General features: G+C 29.2%; 1 protein-coding gene across 2 annotated transcripts in view; it reads right to left on the bottom strand.

Moving 5' to 3' along the window:
* LOC136982556 (G-protein coupled receptor-associated protein LMBRD2) overlaps window positions 1–16,598 on the bottom strand; it is a 100,264-nt gene extending 83,666 nt beyond the window's left edge. Inside the window, exons 1-4 of one of the 2 annotated variants that reach the window (XM_067279054.1) lie at window positions 16,549–16,598; window positions 9,641–9,838; window positions 5,074–5,221; window positions 151–253 (exon numbers count right to left, since the gene is read on the bottom strand). In XM_067279054.1, the coding sequence (XP_067135155.1) occupies window positions 151–253; window positions 5,074–5,221; window positions 9,641–9,838; window positions 16,549–16,581 (482 nt within the window). In that variant the 5' untranslated portion in view covers window positions 16,582–16,598. Of the gene's footprint in view, window positions 1–150; window positions 254–5,073; window positions 5,222–9,640; window positions 9,839–16,448 lie in introns of both variants that reach the window. The other variant, XM_067279055.1, reaches the window with a different exon arrangement.
* Window positions 16,599–17,714: the final 1,116 nt, after the last annotated feature.

Genomic DNA, 17,714 nt, shown 5'->3' with positions numbered 1-17,714 from the left:
AATTGATATATTTGTTCATATTTTGTGACATGGGCCACAAAAAATATTAATGCGGGCTGCAGGTTGCCCATTCCTGCTTTAAAGTATCAATTTAAACTGTGCATAATGTTGAAAAAAATTATAATCTTTTTTGAAAAATTTATCATCTACCATGTAAGTGCTTGTGCTGTCCAATAGACAACTCTCCATAATGTAGGCAAAACTCCTTCAGGTATCTGGCTCCAAGGAGCTTGACAAGGATTTTCAGGAGCTTCTGTCAATTATTAAAACAAATTTTTAACTACAACAAGACAAAAATATTAAGGCCAAATTTAACTGAAATTTTAAAAAATAATATCTTCATACAGAGTACAATTACATCTTAAAAAACAATAATTAAAATTTACAGTGATTTTAAAATTATTATTATAAATTTTTTCCATAAAATTAAATCTTTTAAATGTTCAAAATAAATTATTTTAAAAAGTTTTAAATTTTCAAAAGTCATTAATAAAAGTAATAAAAGTAAGATGAATAATTCTTTGTTGTTCCAATAAATAGTTTTTTAAATTATTAATCAATTTTAAGTTTGATTAGAAAAGAAAAAATATTTTATAGCTACAAAATTAAATTAAAATGTAATAAGTTATAAAATTAATAATTATTGGGGTAGTTGCATATGTTAATTTAAATATCAAACAAACCATTGACTTTTCATTGGGCTATTTAAGACTAACTATTAAGTAATTTGGCTAGCAGTGTGTAATTATGTTGCTGTCTTGTGTTAAATTTAATAATTAAAAATAAATAATTTAATTTAGAATATTGTGGAAGAAACATTGGCCTCGAGCAAGACTACACACACACTCCAGGCTGGGGGTTAAAAAAGTAAGTTGGCTGAGAGCCACGAAGGGCCATAAGTTGTCCGAAGTCACAGTCGTGAATGACCGGTATGATTATATATAATTAATTGGTCTGGAAGCCGAGATCAGACAGACGTCCAAGTAGCATAACTGGCTACGTGTCTTCATGGTAAGCAGGAGTCAAGAGTAAGTTCTGTTTTAGACCAATCTTTTCTTTGAAAAAACTTTATGGTCTTGATTTATTTCTATCTTTCCTCTCCTTTTCTTTCAAATGCCTTTCCTGATGGAATGAGATAAAAAATCTGGACTGAGTTTGAAGCATCATAACTTTTGAGCCAAAAAAGATAATTTTAAAGTATTTGCACCAAAAATTACATTATTTCACATGCTTAGTTACAGCACTAAGTTTTCAAATATGTAAGAGTGAGTTAAAAAAAAGAAAAAAAACTTCAAAAGAGATATATTAAGACTGTTGTACAAATATACAAAACTAAAGCAAACCACACAAAAAATTGGCAATAAGAGTACTTTTTAGCTGAAGGCCATATCAAATCAACTGTATATAATATTTTGAAATATGAAATATCCAGAAGTAAAAAAGAAGACCAAGAAGCAGAAGAAAATCAGTTGTTATGAATGCTAAAAACCAAAGAGCATTGCAAAAAATTTTGACAACAAAGATGCAGTTAATCAGATAAAGAAAGCTAAAATGTTCAATTGTCATCAAACATATGCTGGTAAGACACTTAGAAAACAAACGCAAAGAAAAGGAAGATAAAGAGCACCCCAGAATACACTGCTGAAAAAGTTGCCAAAATCTGAATGCAATGCAGATGCCTGTAAGAAATTTTAGAAACAAAATGTTTGCTTTGGATGATGAGAAGTACCTCTCTCTCTGGCATGCAAATACCAGGAAAGGAAATTTATTATGTGCACAATGAAAATCAAGCACCTCCTGAAATGAAGTACAAATTTGAGAAGAAATCTGAAGGAAAGACATGCTGTACATTGTCATTTCATCAGTAGGTGTTTTGAAGCTTTTTTTTTAAGAAGGGTTCCCTTGCAATTGATGCCAGCATGTACTAAAACAAATGTCTAAAGAAAATTTTGTCCAATCCCTTTTCTTAATTAACAAGCATCATCAAAATGAAGATTTCATCTTTTAAAAGCTTCATCTCACTATGCAAAGTCAATCATGGAGTCCTCAGAGCCAAAAACATTCTTTTTGTACTCAAAAAAAAATAATCCATTAAATCTGCCATAATGCCAGCCAATTGAAGATTTCTTTGAATATTTGGCACAAATAGTATATACAAGAAAGGCTGGTGAGCAAAAAATACCACACAACTGATCCAAAGAATCAAACTTTAACTTAAAAAAACTGATACAAAAGTCGTCCAAAGAAAGTGCAAGTCTATCGAAACAAACTTATGGCATGTCATCGACCATGAGCCTATATGATCATTAATACTATACTATTGTAAATAAAATATCTTTTAAAATGATTAATAATATTTAATAGTTACTTCAATTTTTTGATAAAATATTATGCTTTAACAAGCTATTATTTATTTTGGCATCGTCACAATGCCAGGCTGCAATTTTTCATCACAGTGCTCTCAATTTACTAGTGTCTTGTCTCTGTATATAATACTTCACCTGTTAACAATAGAGTCATGCTGGTCATCCATCCATCTCTATTCAGGAAAAAATTTTTGAATTGAAACAAGCAATTATTTATTGTGACATTGTTACAATGCCAGGCTGCAATTTTTAATCATATTTTTAATTTATTTAATTTAAAATATATGCTATCCATCTCAAATTAGTAATGGCTTGCCCCTGTACAACATACTTTTCCTGTCAGCAATAGAATCATGCCAGTCATCTATCTCAGTGATTCTTAAAGTGGGGGTCGCAAAAAATATTTAGGGGTCGCTGAAAAAATGATGCCAGATCAATTTTTTTCCAAATATTTTATAAATTGACTATGGATTCATGTTTAGAAATAATAGAAATCAAAAATACATAAAATAATTTTTACTTAAATAAATTGCACATATAAATAATGAAAACAGTACAGTCAAACCTGTTTTTATGCGCTCTTTTTATGTGCGATTTTTATTTGTGCGATTTTTTTAATGCGAATTTTTAATTTGTGCGGTATGGTTGGCGACTAGTCTCGTGCGATTCGTCATGTCTCACGTTGACTTATTATAGCTAAATAAACTTATTATAGCATAAATGCACTTATTATAGTAATATTATTGCATGAATATGCGAAAAATGAAATAATTTACTTTTTAAGTCAACAAAACACCACCTGGACAAAAATATGTAAAACAGACGATAGACCAGACGATGCAGTCAAGTGCTGACATCTGTTGTCAATAAATTCTATTTCGTACGGTTTTGAGTTATTTTCTATGTGAGACTTTTTTTATGCGGTCCCTGTTGACCGCATAAAAAAAAATATTTTTTAATTGTGTCGCGAAAACTATTATTTACAGCCATTCGTGAAGTTTCGTGAGATTTTTTTTATGCGTTTTTTTAATGCGGTCCCTATCCCCCGCATAAAAACAGGTTTGACTGTATAAATATTTAAATATGAGCCTAAATATAATATTCATAAATTTGTGTGCTATTGGCAAATCCCCGAGTGCCACTCTCTGCCTAAACTATGATAGAACAATGTTGTCATTTGGAACGGTGTTCACTAGCAAAACTTTATAATATTTATTGTATTTAAATCTGTTCCTGTTTAGAATATTCACATTCTCAATCTACTTTAAAATCTAAGCATAAATATTTTGAAAAAATTAAATTTTATATTTTAACAATGAATAAGTATTATTTAAAATTTATAGTAACAATCTGAGTTTTATTCTTTTGATTTTACAGGCTTTTTTCTAATTATCTGAATTTATTAAAAAAAATAACTTATGATTAAAAAAGTACTGTAATATGTATAAATTAGTGATGTAACGAATATTTGGTTACTACCCGGTATTCAACCTATTTTTCGCTATTCGGCCGAATACCGAATACCTAAAAACAGGAGCAAGAAAGAACAAAAACACAGTAAATTAATCATTTTGGTAACTTTAATAATTATAATTTAACGTTCAGAATTAATAAAAGTTAATAAAAAATAGCATCTAATTCTAGTATTAAATTATTTCGTAATTAAATAATATAGCCTTTATCTAGCCCGATATCTTATGGCATTGATGGCGTGTAGGTTAGAATGTATCGGGCATTAATGTTATTGTTTAGTTAATTATGTTATATTCGTATTCGCGTGTATTTTAATATTTTTTTACAATATTTTAAAATGATTTACGAAAAGTTTTATCGAAACTTATCGTATTTAATGAAAGAATTATTTATTTATTTCTAGAAGATGAGTAACTAATATATAATTTATTTTATATATAAAGCAAAGAATGAGCATTTCTCATTATATACAAAGATAACATTTGAAGTCGTGTTAATTTTAAAAATATTGACAAAAACAATAGTGACAAAATATCACCAAACTTCATAAATAGAAACCCCCAATAATATATTTGAACTGTTCCACAACCGGGGAGAAACTAGACCATATGTCCCCACTAAAGTATATCCTTAGGGTACTATTCAGTCTACAAATACGTAGTAAAAACAAAATTTTAGTGCTTAATTAAAGAGTTAAAAAGATCGATTGCAAATAAAATAACTTATAAGTTATAACTTACATCTAAATACCAACAACTGCCGAATCGTATCGGGCTATTTACGGCTATTACATAAATTATAAACCATTTTGGCACTAGAGGCAGACGTTAGGCTCCATCTCATATAAACTTTAATAATTATAATTTAATAAATTAATTTAAATAATTTAAACCTACTGGAAGAAAAAATCATAGTGAAAGCGGGCCAATAGAGAGCAGGGTGTGCGATCCTTGCCATAATGCGGTTTGCACACCAATTTTCGTACGTGCGTTAATCAAGCCGAATATTCGGCCATTCGACCACACTCCTGGCCGAATATACTATTCGTTACATTACTAGTATAAATTACATATTTATTAAACTAAAATAAAACTTCAAACAACAGGACTTGAACCTTGTTAGAAATCAGATTACAAAAATTTAAAAAGCATATATAAAATCTCATATTTTTCTGTTTAGAAACTATTCAAAAGAAATTATATTAAATTATCATAATTTTACTACTATTAATTACCTTGTAACGATATATATGGTTCTGTAGGGGTAATAGACATATTTGTTGTACTATTTCTAAAAGAAGTATTTGGAAGTAAAGTAGTTTCTGTAACTGGAACAACAGTAGTAGCTGATTCAGAATTTCTAATGCATTGATGATAAGCTGTCTGTAAAATAAAAATTTTTAATACACACTCACTTCGTTTAACCTTAATTTAGATGTGGTAGTTTTAATTAATAAATTAATTTATTAAAATATTAGATAATATTTTGAATTTTATTAGAGTATAAAATATGAATTAATCTAACTAAATGTCTCTGTGTCTCTGTAATAAAAAAATTATTATTTTAATTCAATAAACCTACTTTTGTCATTACTTTTCTCTAAATTTTTTAGATACCTGTAACTTTAACTTAAAACCTTAGATTAAAGTAACTAAATAATTTAAAAAATAAATCAAAGAACTGTTGTTATAAATTGAATGACAACTAGAATGATGCTACAGTTTTTTTATTGAATGTTTCATTGAATAAAAAACTGTAGCATCATTGTTTGAAATGTAAATCATAAATATGCAAATAAATTATTGACCAAACTATTGTGAAAAACCAATAAATCATGTAATACATACATATATATATATATATATATATACACACAAAATAAACATAACATAGAAGACAAACTGCTTTTGTGGACACTTATTATTGCCTTACTGTCCTTTATTTCCTTATTGTATATTTTTTGTCAACGTGGACATTAATTATTAATAGGACAATTATACTGGTTTTAAGCTTTTATGCAAGAATTGAGGAAAAAAGTTCTTAGTTCTCAATTCTTGCATAAAAGCTTAAAACCAGTATAATTGTCCTATTAATAATGCTTTTCTGGAGTTCACCTTTATTTATGAATTATTCTCTAGCACATTCAGACAAAGTTCATTGTCAGGAGATGTATATGTACAGTACATCTGTTATTTTGTACCATCTGTACCAAAAATGCATTCCCATATTAATAAAAGTTAAATTTGAATAATTGAGTCTGGTTCCATCTCATCCTGATGTGATAAGCCCTTTTTATTTGGCTGTGATCTGATAGGCTATTAGTACAAATAAATAAAATCTGATTTTCTTGACAATAGATCCAATTAAAAGTCACAATTATCACTAAATTGCCAAAAAATTCACATCTTTATGTAATTGAAAGTATATATTTGAAAACAATATGAATATATGAGAAACTTGTCATCAAACATTTTAATGTCAGTTCAAAAATTTCATTTTGAAACAAAATAAGTCTGATCTGTCAAAACATTTTTTTAAAATAAATTATTCATTTCCTTAAATTTCTTGTGTATTAAAAATAGTATTATTTTCTATTAAATATTATTATTATTTAATATATATTACATGTGTTTATAACTATTTTAAAATATATTAGGATTTGTCATCTTTTATGTTACATGTATCCATGTATCCATTTTGTAACATGGATACATGGATCCTGTCTCCTGTCATACATGTTACAGTAAAAAGGAAAAAAATGCTAATTTAGGTGAAACTAAAAGTTTTAAATTATTTTATCACATTTTAATTTAATGAAAACAAAATCATTTATTGTTGTTTATTCTAGTTTCCTGTTTCATTTCTTTTACAGTTTCAAACATACAAAATCACTTTTTTACAGACTTATCATACAGGAACTTAAGACACAATATGGCTGAATTCAGACTTTATTGATATTAATTGCAAGAAAATGCATTTTAGGTGTCATATCCTTCCATCAGTTTTTTATCACTTTGAAGAATACAGGTACTAAAAGTGAAGAAGAACTGATGAAGGCTATGACACCCAAAATGAATTTTCTTGCAATTAATATCAATAGAGTTTGAATTCAGCCATATTGTGTCCTAAGTTCCTGTATGATAAGTCTGTAAAAAAATGATTTTGTATGCTTGAAACTGAAAAAAAATCATTCCAGCATTCCAAGATCATTCAATTACATATTAGGAATATAACATTTTCAATTCATTTTCAGATATAAATTACATTAAAACAATCAAATATATTTAATTTCTTTGATAATAGTAATACAATGACAGCCTGAAATTAGATTTCTGTTCATTGTAAATTGAGATCAATTTTGCAAAACAATTTTCATTGTAAACAAAAAATGAAATCAAGAGAAACTATAAAATTATAAATTAGATATAAATATGTGCATCAATGTTAGTTATTACGGTCAATCATATCAAAGAATAGAAATGTGTGATTTTACAAAATAAAAATTTAATATGCATATGTTGTCCGAAGTAATAAAATTACATTTGCATGTTTTTTGGTATGTACGCTTGTTTACCTTTCAATTAAAAAATCTTTTATTTTATTAAGTATGAAATTGCTTATAATTTTGTCCCAGTAAACTATATAATATAATATTTTAAGTACAGGGTAATTCAAAAGTTGTTACCATTTGAAAAAAATCAATATTTCAGTGAATTTTTGATGTGTGGTAATGTGATTAGCATGAAAATGCATAGAATCACATGGGGTTTCTTCCAGAAGTATCAAAATTAGTTCCAATTATGTCCACCAGGTGGTGCTTTAATCCACAACACCATAAAGAACCACATCGTAGCAAGCGTCAATGAGGTGGACTTTGTTGCCGAGCATACCCGAAGATCGGTGATAACATTATGGACCATATGAAACATCATTTGTCAAGGTATCATTGATGTCTTCCATTGTATGGAGTCTTTTACCATTGCTAATGATGTGGGATATTCCCCACAAACCCATGACTTCAAGTAGTCCTGTATCAAAAATTGCAGGGCATCAGCATAAGGAGTCAAGTCTGAATTTTACTTTTATTTTGGGGATTTTTATTTGAAAATGTTTTATTTTGTTAAAAAACATCCAACTGAAAAAGAAAAATCTAAATTTTAAAAATAATAGTCTTACCATAACTGACACCTTCACTGCCTATCTTGCCAATCTATTAAGGCATCTCAGAATAAATTATTTCCAAATAGAAATTAAAGAATCTTTTCTGAGAAAGAATCTGGTCTCTTAATTGCAATTGTAACTGATTCTAAAAATCAGAAGTAATTTTTTTTGTTTTGAAAAGATTGGTAAAGACAAATGTTTGAAAGATTGTGAAGAAAAAAAACGATTGTTAGTATAAATATGTGAACGAGTTGGAGTGGCACAGCTGTTTGTTACGTCACACCAGGAAGTATAAAACACCGACAAGACTGAAAAAGACAAGGTGAAACTCCTGTTTGCAAGCAAGGTAAAGTTTCTGAGTGTGTGCAATTGACAAACAAAGATTTTGAAATGACTAAATTTAAATTTAATTTGTATCCTAGTACATTTTATATGTTAACAGGACTTATTATACTGGAAAATATGGATGCAGATATTTAGTCTTACAGATCAAAAAGAATGTTTTTTATTTAGTTCACCCGAACACATACACTTTAAACTTATGTTTTGGACTTGTTCATCCCTCCTCGGCAGGCCTTTAAACGACACTTTCTACAATTAACAATAAAAAAAAACATTTCTTTGGTACAATTATAACTAATTTTAGTTAAAAACACACAATTGTCTGATAGTGTTTTTCTGTTGTTTTAGAAGTTTTTTGCTTCAAAGTCGCCTGCTGTTTAGTGGTTCCTGGTTGGAATAAAGAATGTAAGGATAAAAACTCAAACATTGTTTGTATTACCTTAAGAAATTCATTTTAGAATAGATAAAGTATCTTTGAATTTTATAACTTGCACAGTTCTTTTTTACTAACTTATTTCATATTTATTACTATTAACTATTGTATAGAGTCGGTCATATAATAATAAATTTAATTCTTTTTTGACGCAGAGTCAAGTAGTTATTTTGAAATTTTTCATATATTAACTGATTTTTGCATTTGAACAAATCCATTCATGTTTTTGCCCATTTAAAAGTCCAGGCCTGGCACCAACTAACACTTGATTTCATTTTTCTGCTTATGTAATGCCATACGTTAGATGATTTCTGGACTTTGAAAAAATTAGACATTACATCAGGTCTGGACATCTAGGTAGCCATTCAATCTGAAAGTGATGGCTTATCGCTCACTCCTCTCCAAATGATGAGTATAGGGTGGTACTCCATCTTGTATGCATTTTACAACATCCAATGCTTGTCTTTTCTCCAGGTTAACATAATGCTGACCTGTGACAGTGACAGTTTCAAAAGCAGACACCCCAGACATCATTTGTGGTAAAGTACCACCTGATGGACATAACTGGAACTAATTTTGACACTTTTCTGGAGGAAATCCTGCTTGCTTCTATGCATTTCCATGCTAATCTTGTTACCATGTGCCAAAAATTCACTGAAATATTGATTTTTTAATGTTTACTGACTTTAGATCACCCTGTACATTTTAGCTGAATATCGATATTGTTACTTATCTAGAACTAAACTAAACATGCTATAATGAAAAGTAATCATATAAAAAAGAAAATAATTGATAACTGGTTGATTATTACAACTAGTAAAGTAGAACTAGAAATAGTATTTTAATATACTGGCATTTTACTTACTGTTGAAACATCAAGAGGCAAGATGAAAATTATTATAAAAGAGAAATACCAGGCAATAAAAACATTTATTGTCACCAATATGTGATGTTGACTCCAATTTCCATATCTGTGCAATAGAAGAGCAGCCACAAAGAATGTGCAGCAGATTTCTGTCACCAAAGGTCCAACAGACATCCTTCCAGTAATTTTATAAAAATTCTGAAAATATTTAAAAATAGGAATGAATTATGAAAGGAAAATTATTTCAACAAATTAAGGATTACAGACATTATGACTTATATCAGTATTTTTGACCTTTTTCTAATACTGGAACCAGTCCAACTAGTTCATTTTTTATTGCAGCACCCCTACTTCTTTATCAATGTACAGTTAGTATGCCTTTGCACTTTCAGCATACACAAACTGGATTTCCAGAAATTAATTTCATAAATATATAAATGTATTATTAAATTTTAAAAGTTCAATAATACTATTTTCATACTTATGTAGAAGGATAGAATGCATAAAAATAGTATTATTGAACTTTTAAAATTGAAAAACACAGTTGTGCTCTACTTTTGTTCATTAAACAACCAATATTGGAAGAGCTTAGCACATATATCAAGTCCAATGCATAATGATTTTTTCTCAAATGTAATTAACCGGTCCTATTTATTAATATTAAATTAAACATCTACTTGTTAGATTAATTAACTATATAATTTTACTAAAGGTTGGCAGTTAATCTGCAATTTTGTATTAATACTGTCATTCCAATTTGGTGATTATTTAATATATTTAAATTTGATATTTAATTTACAATAATCTGGAAGAAAAGACTGACCTGGAGCAGATTCAAAACCCATTTCCTAGACACCATACATTAAAGTCAAACGACTGTCAAATTATATTGAGCTATATTTTTATTATTAGTAATTACATGCTAAGTTATTCGGCATTAGAGGAGGGCATTAGGCACCATTGCTTGCTGAATTTTATAATAATGATAATTAAATTTATATTTTAATTAAATGCTAAGTAATTTGGTGCTAGAGGCATTAATTTAATTACTTAGCATTTAATTAATAATGGTAGTATAATATAGCCTTATATAATTCGGTTTGTTCAAATTGCTTGGCTTTAATATATAACTGTCAGGTTTAGATGTTTATATTTATATGTCAATATTGTACAGATGTATCTTCAGTTACACTGCCTGGATGTCTATCCAATCTTTGCTTTCAGAATTTACCTGTATGATTATATGATTAATACAATCAGGGTACAGGGTAATTCTGATTAAAATTAAAACTGGTCATGAAATAAAGATTGGACAGAGGTCTAGGTAGCACAAGTATCCTATTCCCATAGTATAGATAATCTAAGGATATCTACAGTACAGTATTAAAAAGTACATCAGACTATGCAGAGTATGTACAATACAAGGGAAAATATATGAAAAAAATGCAATTAAAAATACTGGTATCAATATTCATTTTATTTCAAATCACTTTTACATTCATATTACATTTATTGAGAATAGTCAAAATTTCGGTCATCAAACTCATCGTCATTGTCTGAATGTGATGAGTCTATTGATAATGTATCTTCATCAACATGCTCATTGTGTATCTCTTCATGTTCACTAACAGTAAAATCATAAGACTGTTGCCATAGCATCATCAATTTCTTCTGAAGTAAAACTTTACATATCAACTCTTTTAAATCCATTTTTTATTTAGCTTGCTGGTACTTGTTTTTAAGATTTTATTACCCACTCAAAATTTCATACAAAGCTTGTTGATGCTTTTCTATATAGGCAAAACTCTCTCTCACTTCATCTGTAATCCATTCATTCCAGTTTTCTCATGTGTCCTGTGAATAATTTGTTAACTGTAATATTAAGAAGCTGCAGTTTACTGGTCAGTCTTCCAAGAACAACTGCAAGCTGGCTGCTTAGGCAATTAAAGCAACAGCCTATTCCTCTGGGAAACCCAGGATCAAATCTGGGAGAACAAGAAGTATCTACTCTTGTATCTATTCATGCTAATAAGAGCAGGTCTCTTCAAGATTTTCTGTTGCTGGGAACAATGAACTGAGTTAAGTCATCATCAGTAACTGTATTGTCCACAGACAATATACTAAATTTTGAAAGAAAAGATCTGTAGAACACTACACAGATTATCTGTAAGGGCAGACTATCACTGTTAAAATAAAATAGTAATGTTTAGTGGTACCTCAAACTTTGAACAACCCTAACTTCGAACACTTCAGAGTTTGAATGATGCTTCAAAGTTTGAACTGTATATGCAGTGAAAAAAATGCACTCTAAGCATAAATGAAATCTTTTGTGTGTCCAAGTTGTCTCTTGCTCTCGCATCATGCTTGTATGTTTTCAGTGCTTTTTTTTCACGTTTTTAAGCTGAAATTTGAAAAAATTCTAGACCGATAAATTCCCATTGTCGTCCGTCCGTCTTTCCTTAATCTCGAGAATGGAGTTAGATAGATGAAATCCGAGACCAAATATGAAAACCTTAGGGGCAGGATGTCCTGATTAATTATATATGAACATCTGCAAACTGGAAGTCATGTTATTCCAATTCAAAACTTTTCACCTGAAAGCAGTTAACTGGCATGACTATTATTAAAGGAAAAGTATAATGTACAGGAGCAAGCCACTGCTAATTTTAGATGGAGAGCATATATTTTAAATTAAATTAATTAAAAATATGATTAAAACTTGCAGCCCAATAAATAATTGCTCGTTTTTTGTTTGGTTATATATACTATATTGTGTGTTATTCATAAATATTTAACAAATTCTTCAATTTTTCTTTGTTGACAGCTTTTTGATGCCCCCACACATTTTGTATCCTTTAGTTCAGAATATCCTAATAGAACTTTTCAAACCATATTTGGCATATTCGAAATTTAGGAGCGTCTTCCCATATACATTACAATTTTTTTATTGTTATGTTATATCCTTTTCAAAAGTCAAAGAATTATATGCCTGATATGCTTCCAAAAACATGACAACTTGATTTTATTCAAACAAAATATGAAGCAAGCAGTTTAAAGTAAAATTCTAAACAAAGAATGAAATCTCACATTATCTGTAACACATTAAATTTCACAACTGTTATAATTAAATCACATCTATGTTAGCCAAAGTCCATGGCATAGACCAATAAATGCAATTTTCATTATATAGTACTGTATTTATGTATACTATTTATAGCTTTCATGTTTTAATTTATTATGTTATTTTTACTTAAAACAGCAAATACATATAATTTAAAGTTTATCAAAATGGATATTGTTTTGTATCTGGGAATGGATTAATTCATTTTGTTATTTCTAATGAGAAAACTGCCTCAGACTTCATACAATTTGGAGTTTGAATGACTTCCTGGAATGAATTAAATTCAAAGTACAAGGCACCACCATATCTACACAGTTTGTAGATGTGGATTTAAGCCTTGCTTTGGGTCCTTCCAGATTGTTGTAATGATTTAAATTTTATATCTAATTATTAATAATTTAGTTAATTATTAGCCCCAAAGAGCCTGATAAATATAAAAATTAGATAGATAGTTTAACTTTTTTCACTTCAAATATATATTAGAAATTACTATATATACAATATATAAGAAATCAAATATATGTTAGAAATTACTTACATTCATTTTTTAATAAAATTATATTTATAAAAAAAAATTATAGAAAATGCAGTCAAATCTCTCTAAAATAATACCCTTTACAACAATAAGCCCCAGTACAATGATAGAACTTCTACAGTCCCAGCAGAAGTTCTATCATTCCATTTAGTGCAGAGTGTATTAATAAACATCGAAAAAAGTTAATAAATCTGTATAACATGAACATAAAAGAAGCATGCGAAAAATCCAGAATTCTTTGCACGTCAGATAATATATCTATCCCAACAGATGGACTAAAGAAAACGTAGGTACAGTACATATATAATTTCATAAAGTTATTTTTTAATTTTTAAAATTTAGTATTATTTTTATATAAAAAGTGAACAAACTTTTTGATCAACCCCATAATTATTATCTAATTATTTTGTTACAAATTTTTTTCTGTTTTTATTATTGCAGCAAGGTGTTTTATTTTTTAAACAGGATGTGATATATTATTGTATTTATAATAATATATTGATGAAATTTACATTATAATTAATATCATGTAGTATTTCCTTCTTATATTTGTATTATATATGTATAAAACTATCATCCCATAAAATAATTAACACAACAGTATTGCAGCATTACAACCATGATTTATTAGCATAATTAAGATGTACTCGCTAGCTAGTACTTTCGATAGCTTACAGCTACCATCCTCATGCAAAAATTAAAAATTCAATACAATTAATTTTTGAACATTTAGTTTTTGAATGGACTTTTTCAAATTATCCAAGGCACGTGGATGGAATACAGAACAAACTAAAATTAAATTGAAATATTTTCAAAAAATTATAGATGTGCATAGTAATTAATGTCATATTTTCCAAAAACCCTTAAAAAGCAATTTAGTAAGCCATGTATAGTTATAGTACATGTGAATACAAAATTGCAAATTAATTCAATTGAATAAGGTTATCCACAGTTACAGGATTTCTATGGTCAGTGTATTGCACTGTGTTACTGCAGATATATAGAGGTTCTTCCATATAAATAACTCTCTTCGATCATTGCACTGCTTAAGTAATTTGGCGTGTGCCCAAAGCGGTAGTTAATAATCTAACGTAAGGAAAAACTCAGGTCTTCTAGTATTAAAGACTTTTTTTTTTAGTTGCTATTAAACTAGAAATGTTTTTGATGAATTCTAATCATGCCATCTGAAAAAGCAAATAATCTTGTGTGCAGAAAAAAGTTGTTAAACCTTCAATATCAAAAATATGCCAAATTCTTACCAGAGAAGGCTCTAGAATATTATCTAATAAAACTGAAGGAAACTATCATAAACATAGTCTAGATCCTGCAACAAATGTTCTTATGCAAGTACTGTGGTGGTATATTATACAATATAATTTGTTCAATTTTCAAAACATTATGAATATGAGTGTCTCATTAATGAAACAGTATTAAAAAAAAAAAAAAAAAAAAGCTAGATCAACTATTCAAATAAAAGTTTATTAATTATAAGAAGTTAATTATTAGTGTAAATTTATTTTAAAAAATTTTTAATAGTTTTAACGTTTTAAAATTACCCAATTCAATAAAACTGGAATTCCCAAACCGGTGGCTGCTTTCACACGATTTGAGCATTTGCCCAGATAGGTAAAAATTTGGCACCAAACATCATCTGGACAAGTAGCGGTGCATTGCCGGGCACGAGAATTTCACGCCACGACAAAACCGTAAAACGTCCGCCAGAAAAATCTTCTCGAATCTCGAGGCCCGGCGCAAACGTTTGCCCGCATCACAACCCGGCAGAGCACCGGAGCAAACGAGCGTCTTCGCACAATCTAGGTAATTAGTCGTTCGGTATCTTCGACAGTTTCCGCACGGGCTCCGCAGCACCGTTTTGTCGGTTCTGTCGGGCATTAGTAGTAGACGAGGAAAGCGGCGCGGCAATTTTTCCGTGCACGTTATCCGTGGCAAGAAGTCTAAAAACCGCTCTCTACGGAACAAGAAGACAACTAGACAGTACCAAGATATTGTGCGAAAACATCAAAACAGATAGCCAGGCAATCACCCAAATTGCCCATCCAAACAAACACTAAATCATGTGAAAAGAACATTAGGAGATGCCATATCTTGATGTAGCATCTCCTAGTAATAAGTGTATATATATATATATATATATATATATTTATACACACATTTTTTAATGGAAAACTGAAATTTATGTCATTTTTTTAACCATGGAAATTATTTGTAGAAAGCATTCAAAAAGTCATTAGTTTTGTAAATTAAAGAATATAACTCAAATTTTAAAGCAGGAAGAATGAGAAATAGATTAGAAAAAGTTTATATTTTAAATAGTAAAACTCCATTTTAATTACAGAGAAAGAATAAATTGTTAATTCTCCGCACATCTATCTAAACGTCGGGAACTCCTTTTGAGACGACAAATCATAACATATCCAAGAGATATTTCAAACAGTAAATACGACAAATCGTAAAATATTAACCCGAAAATCACAAGACTTTGACGTTTACACACTTTAAATTACATTCAGATCTATCTTTTAATACTAATAAATGTTAGTTATGGTTTTACTTAGTTATTAAAAATAAAACGTATTAATTAAATATTCCCGGAATTCAACACCACAGATGAATATTTCTGTAACGAAAAAACTGTTAGAAATTTCGTAATTCATTTCTGTTTCTGTTATTAAATCAGTATTGTACGCCAATATTCTAAAATAAAATTTCGTAAACTTCCATTCATTAACATTTACAGCACAAGTTGCACTCATTATTTACAATCTAAAACTTTCTTATTTTCCTTTTTGATCAGTAATATAGATTCAGATACTGCTTTAAAAATATCAAAGTAATCGACGATTTCGCACGAAACTGATGAAAAATAATTGTTTACATAAACACATCTAAACAAGTATTAAAGCATATGGCAAAACGCAGTTGTATTCATTAAACATTAATATGAAAAAACATCTATAAGCAACGAAAAATAAATTATCTTTAAATTATTACTCTTTTAAAATAACTTTTACGTCCGGGGCAAATAATATCAATTCGTTTTCATTCATTACATTATTTTATTTCGTTAAAAATTCGATCGCAATATCGCCAATTAAGAATTATTATTAAAGATATCAAATGTTAAAGCTTACTTGTAATATTGTATGCCAAGAATATTTTAAACATTATTTACACGTAAGTTTAAAAACGAAAATTTTAGTTAATTCACAAAATTTACGAATTAACGTGCACCCAATTTATTTTACCATCACGTCTGCGCGACATGTTAAAGTTCTCTGCTCCGACTGGCATCCACCTGGTGGAATGTTTATGGCCCAGATTATTATTAATAATATTAATATTACTAAGTTTTAGATAATTATCATTAAAGATGATAACATAATTATTCGATAATCATAAAATAAAAAAATTATTTAAGGATATTTTACGACGATATTTTCGCTTGTTCTTCGAAAAAAAGAATTTGCCGGATTCGCCGCTCGAGGGCAAATCGTAAAAGTGGTTAATGTTACCTATGGTTCCAAGATGGCGGCTTTTCCGGTAATCTCCAATCCGGGTTTCTTCGGGTAATAGCGATAGAGGGAGCTATCGTGTAATTGATTGACGTAATACGTAATGACGTTTAACGCGATGTAAAAAAGAATGTGAACGATTATGTAAATTTGTAAAATATGACGTGGTAGACGGTAGTTTTTCGTGAAGATATGCAAATTATGTAGAAATTAGTTTCGATGAACTTTTGGTTAGGTCGTACTCCTCGTAAATTCCAATAGATAGATGAAAACGAATATTCGGAATTAGGGTGGAAAAATGATATTAATAATGGCTTTAAATTTGCGTTAAAAATTAGGACTACAACAAACTCGTGCAATGTGCAACTCGTGGGCTAAAACATGTTAATTATAGTATTGAAGTGACATGAAATCATGTTTTCTAAGATTTGTAAAAGTGGTAATAACTATTTAGCATACGAAGGAAACCTTTAAAAGCACATTTGGCAATGTCCATTGTGGTGGTCGTTCGTCGTTCATTTCGCCCTCACATTGTTTGAAATGAACGGCAAAATGGAATTATGGCATTCGGCACTGTCTGAAGCATACATCTGATTGAATCAGTGTAAAGAAAACCTGAAGAAAGTTTCCAATTTTTTGTAAGACAATTGGTTATGATGTATCTAGAGACTGGGGCAACTCCAAAATGGTTAGATCTACAAATCTGTTCCGTGTGCACTACTTCCGAACGTTAATAAGAAGCAAAAAGCAAATACTAAGAAAAGAGAAGGAAAAGGCAACAGCAAATGTGAATAAAAAGACAGCCAAAAAGTCTTTTACGGTTGTAGCAGAAACGACATCAGGGAAGAAAAGACTTGCCAAAAATGAAGTGGAATCTACCAAACT

This window comes from Centruroides vittatus, unplaced genomic scaffold (genome assembly GCF_030686945.1).
Source record: "Centruroides vittatus isolate TY-2023 unplaced genomic scaffold, ASM3068694v2 contig_854, whole genome shotgun sequence".
Taxonomy (NCBI): Eukaryota; Metazoa; Arthropoda; class Arachnida; order Scorpiones; family Buthidae; genus Centruroides; species Centruroides vittatus.
Note: the sequence above shows the minus strand (reverse complement) of the source record. Positions and strands in the feature narration are given on the sequence as shown.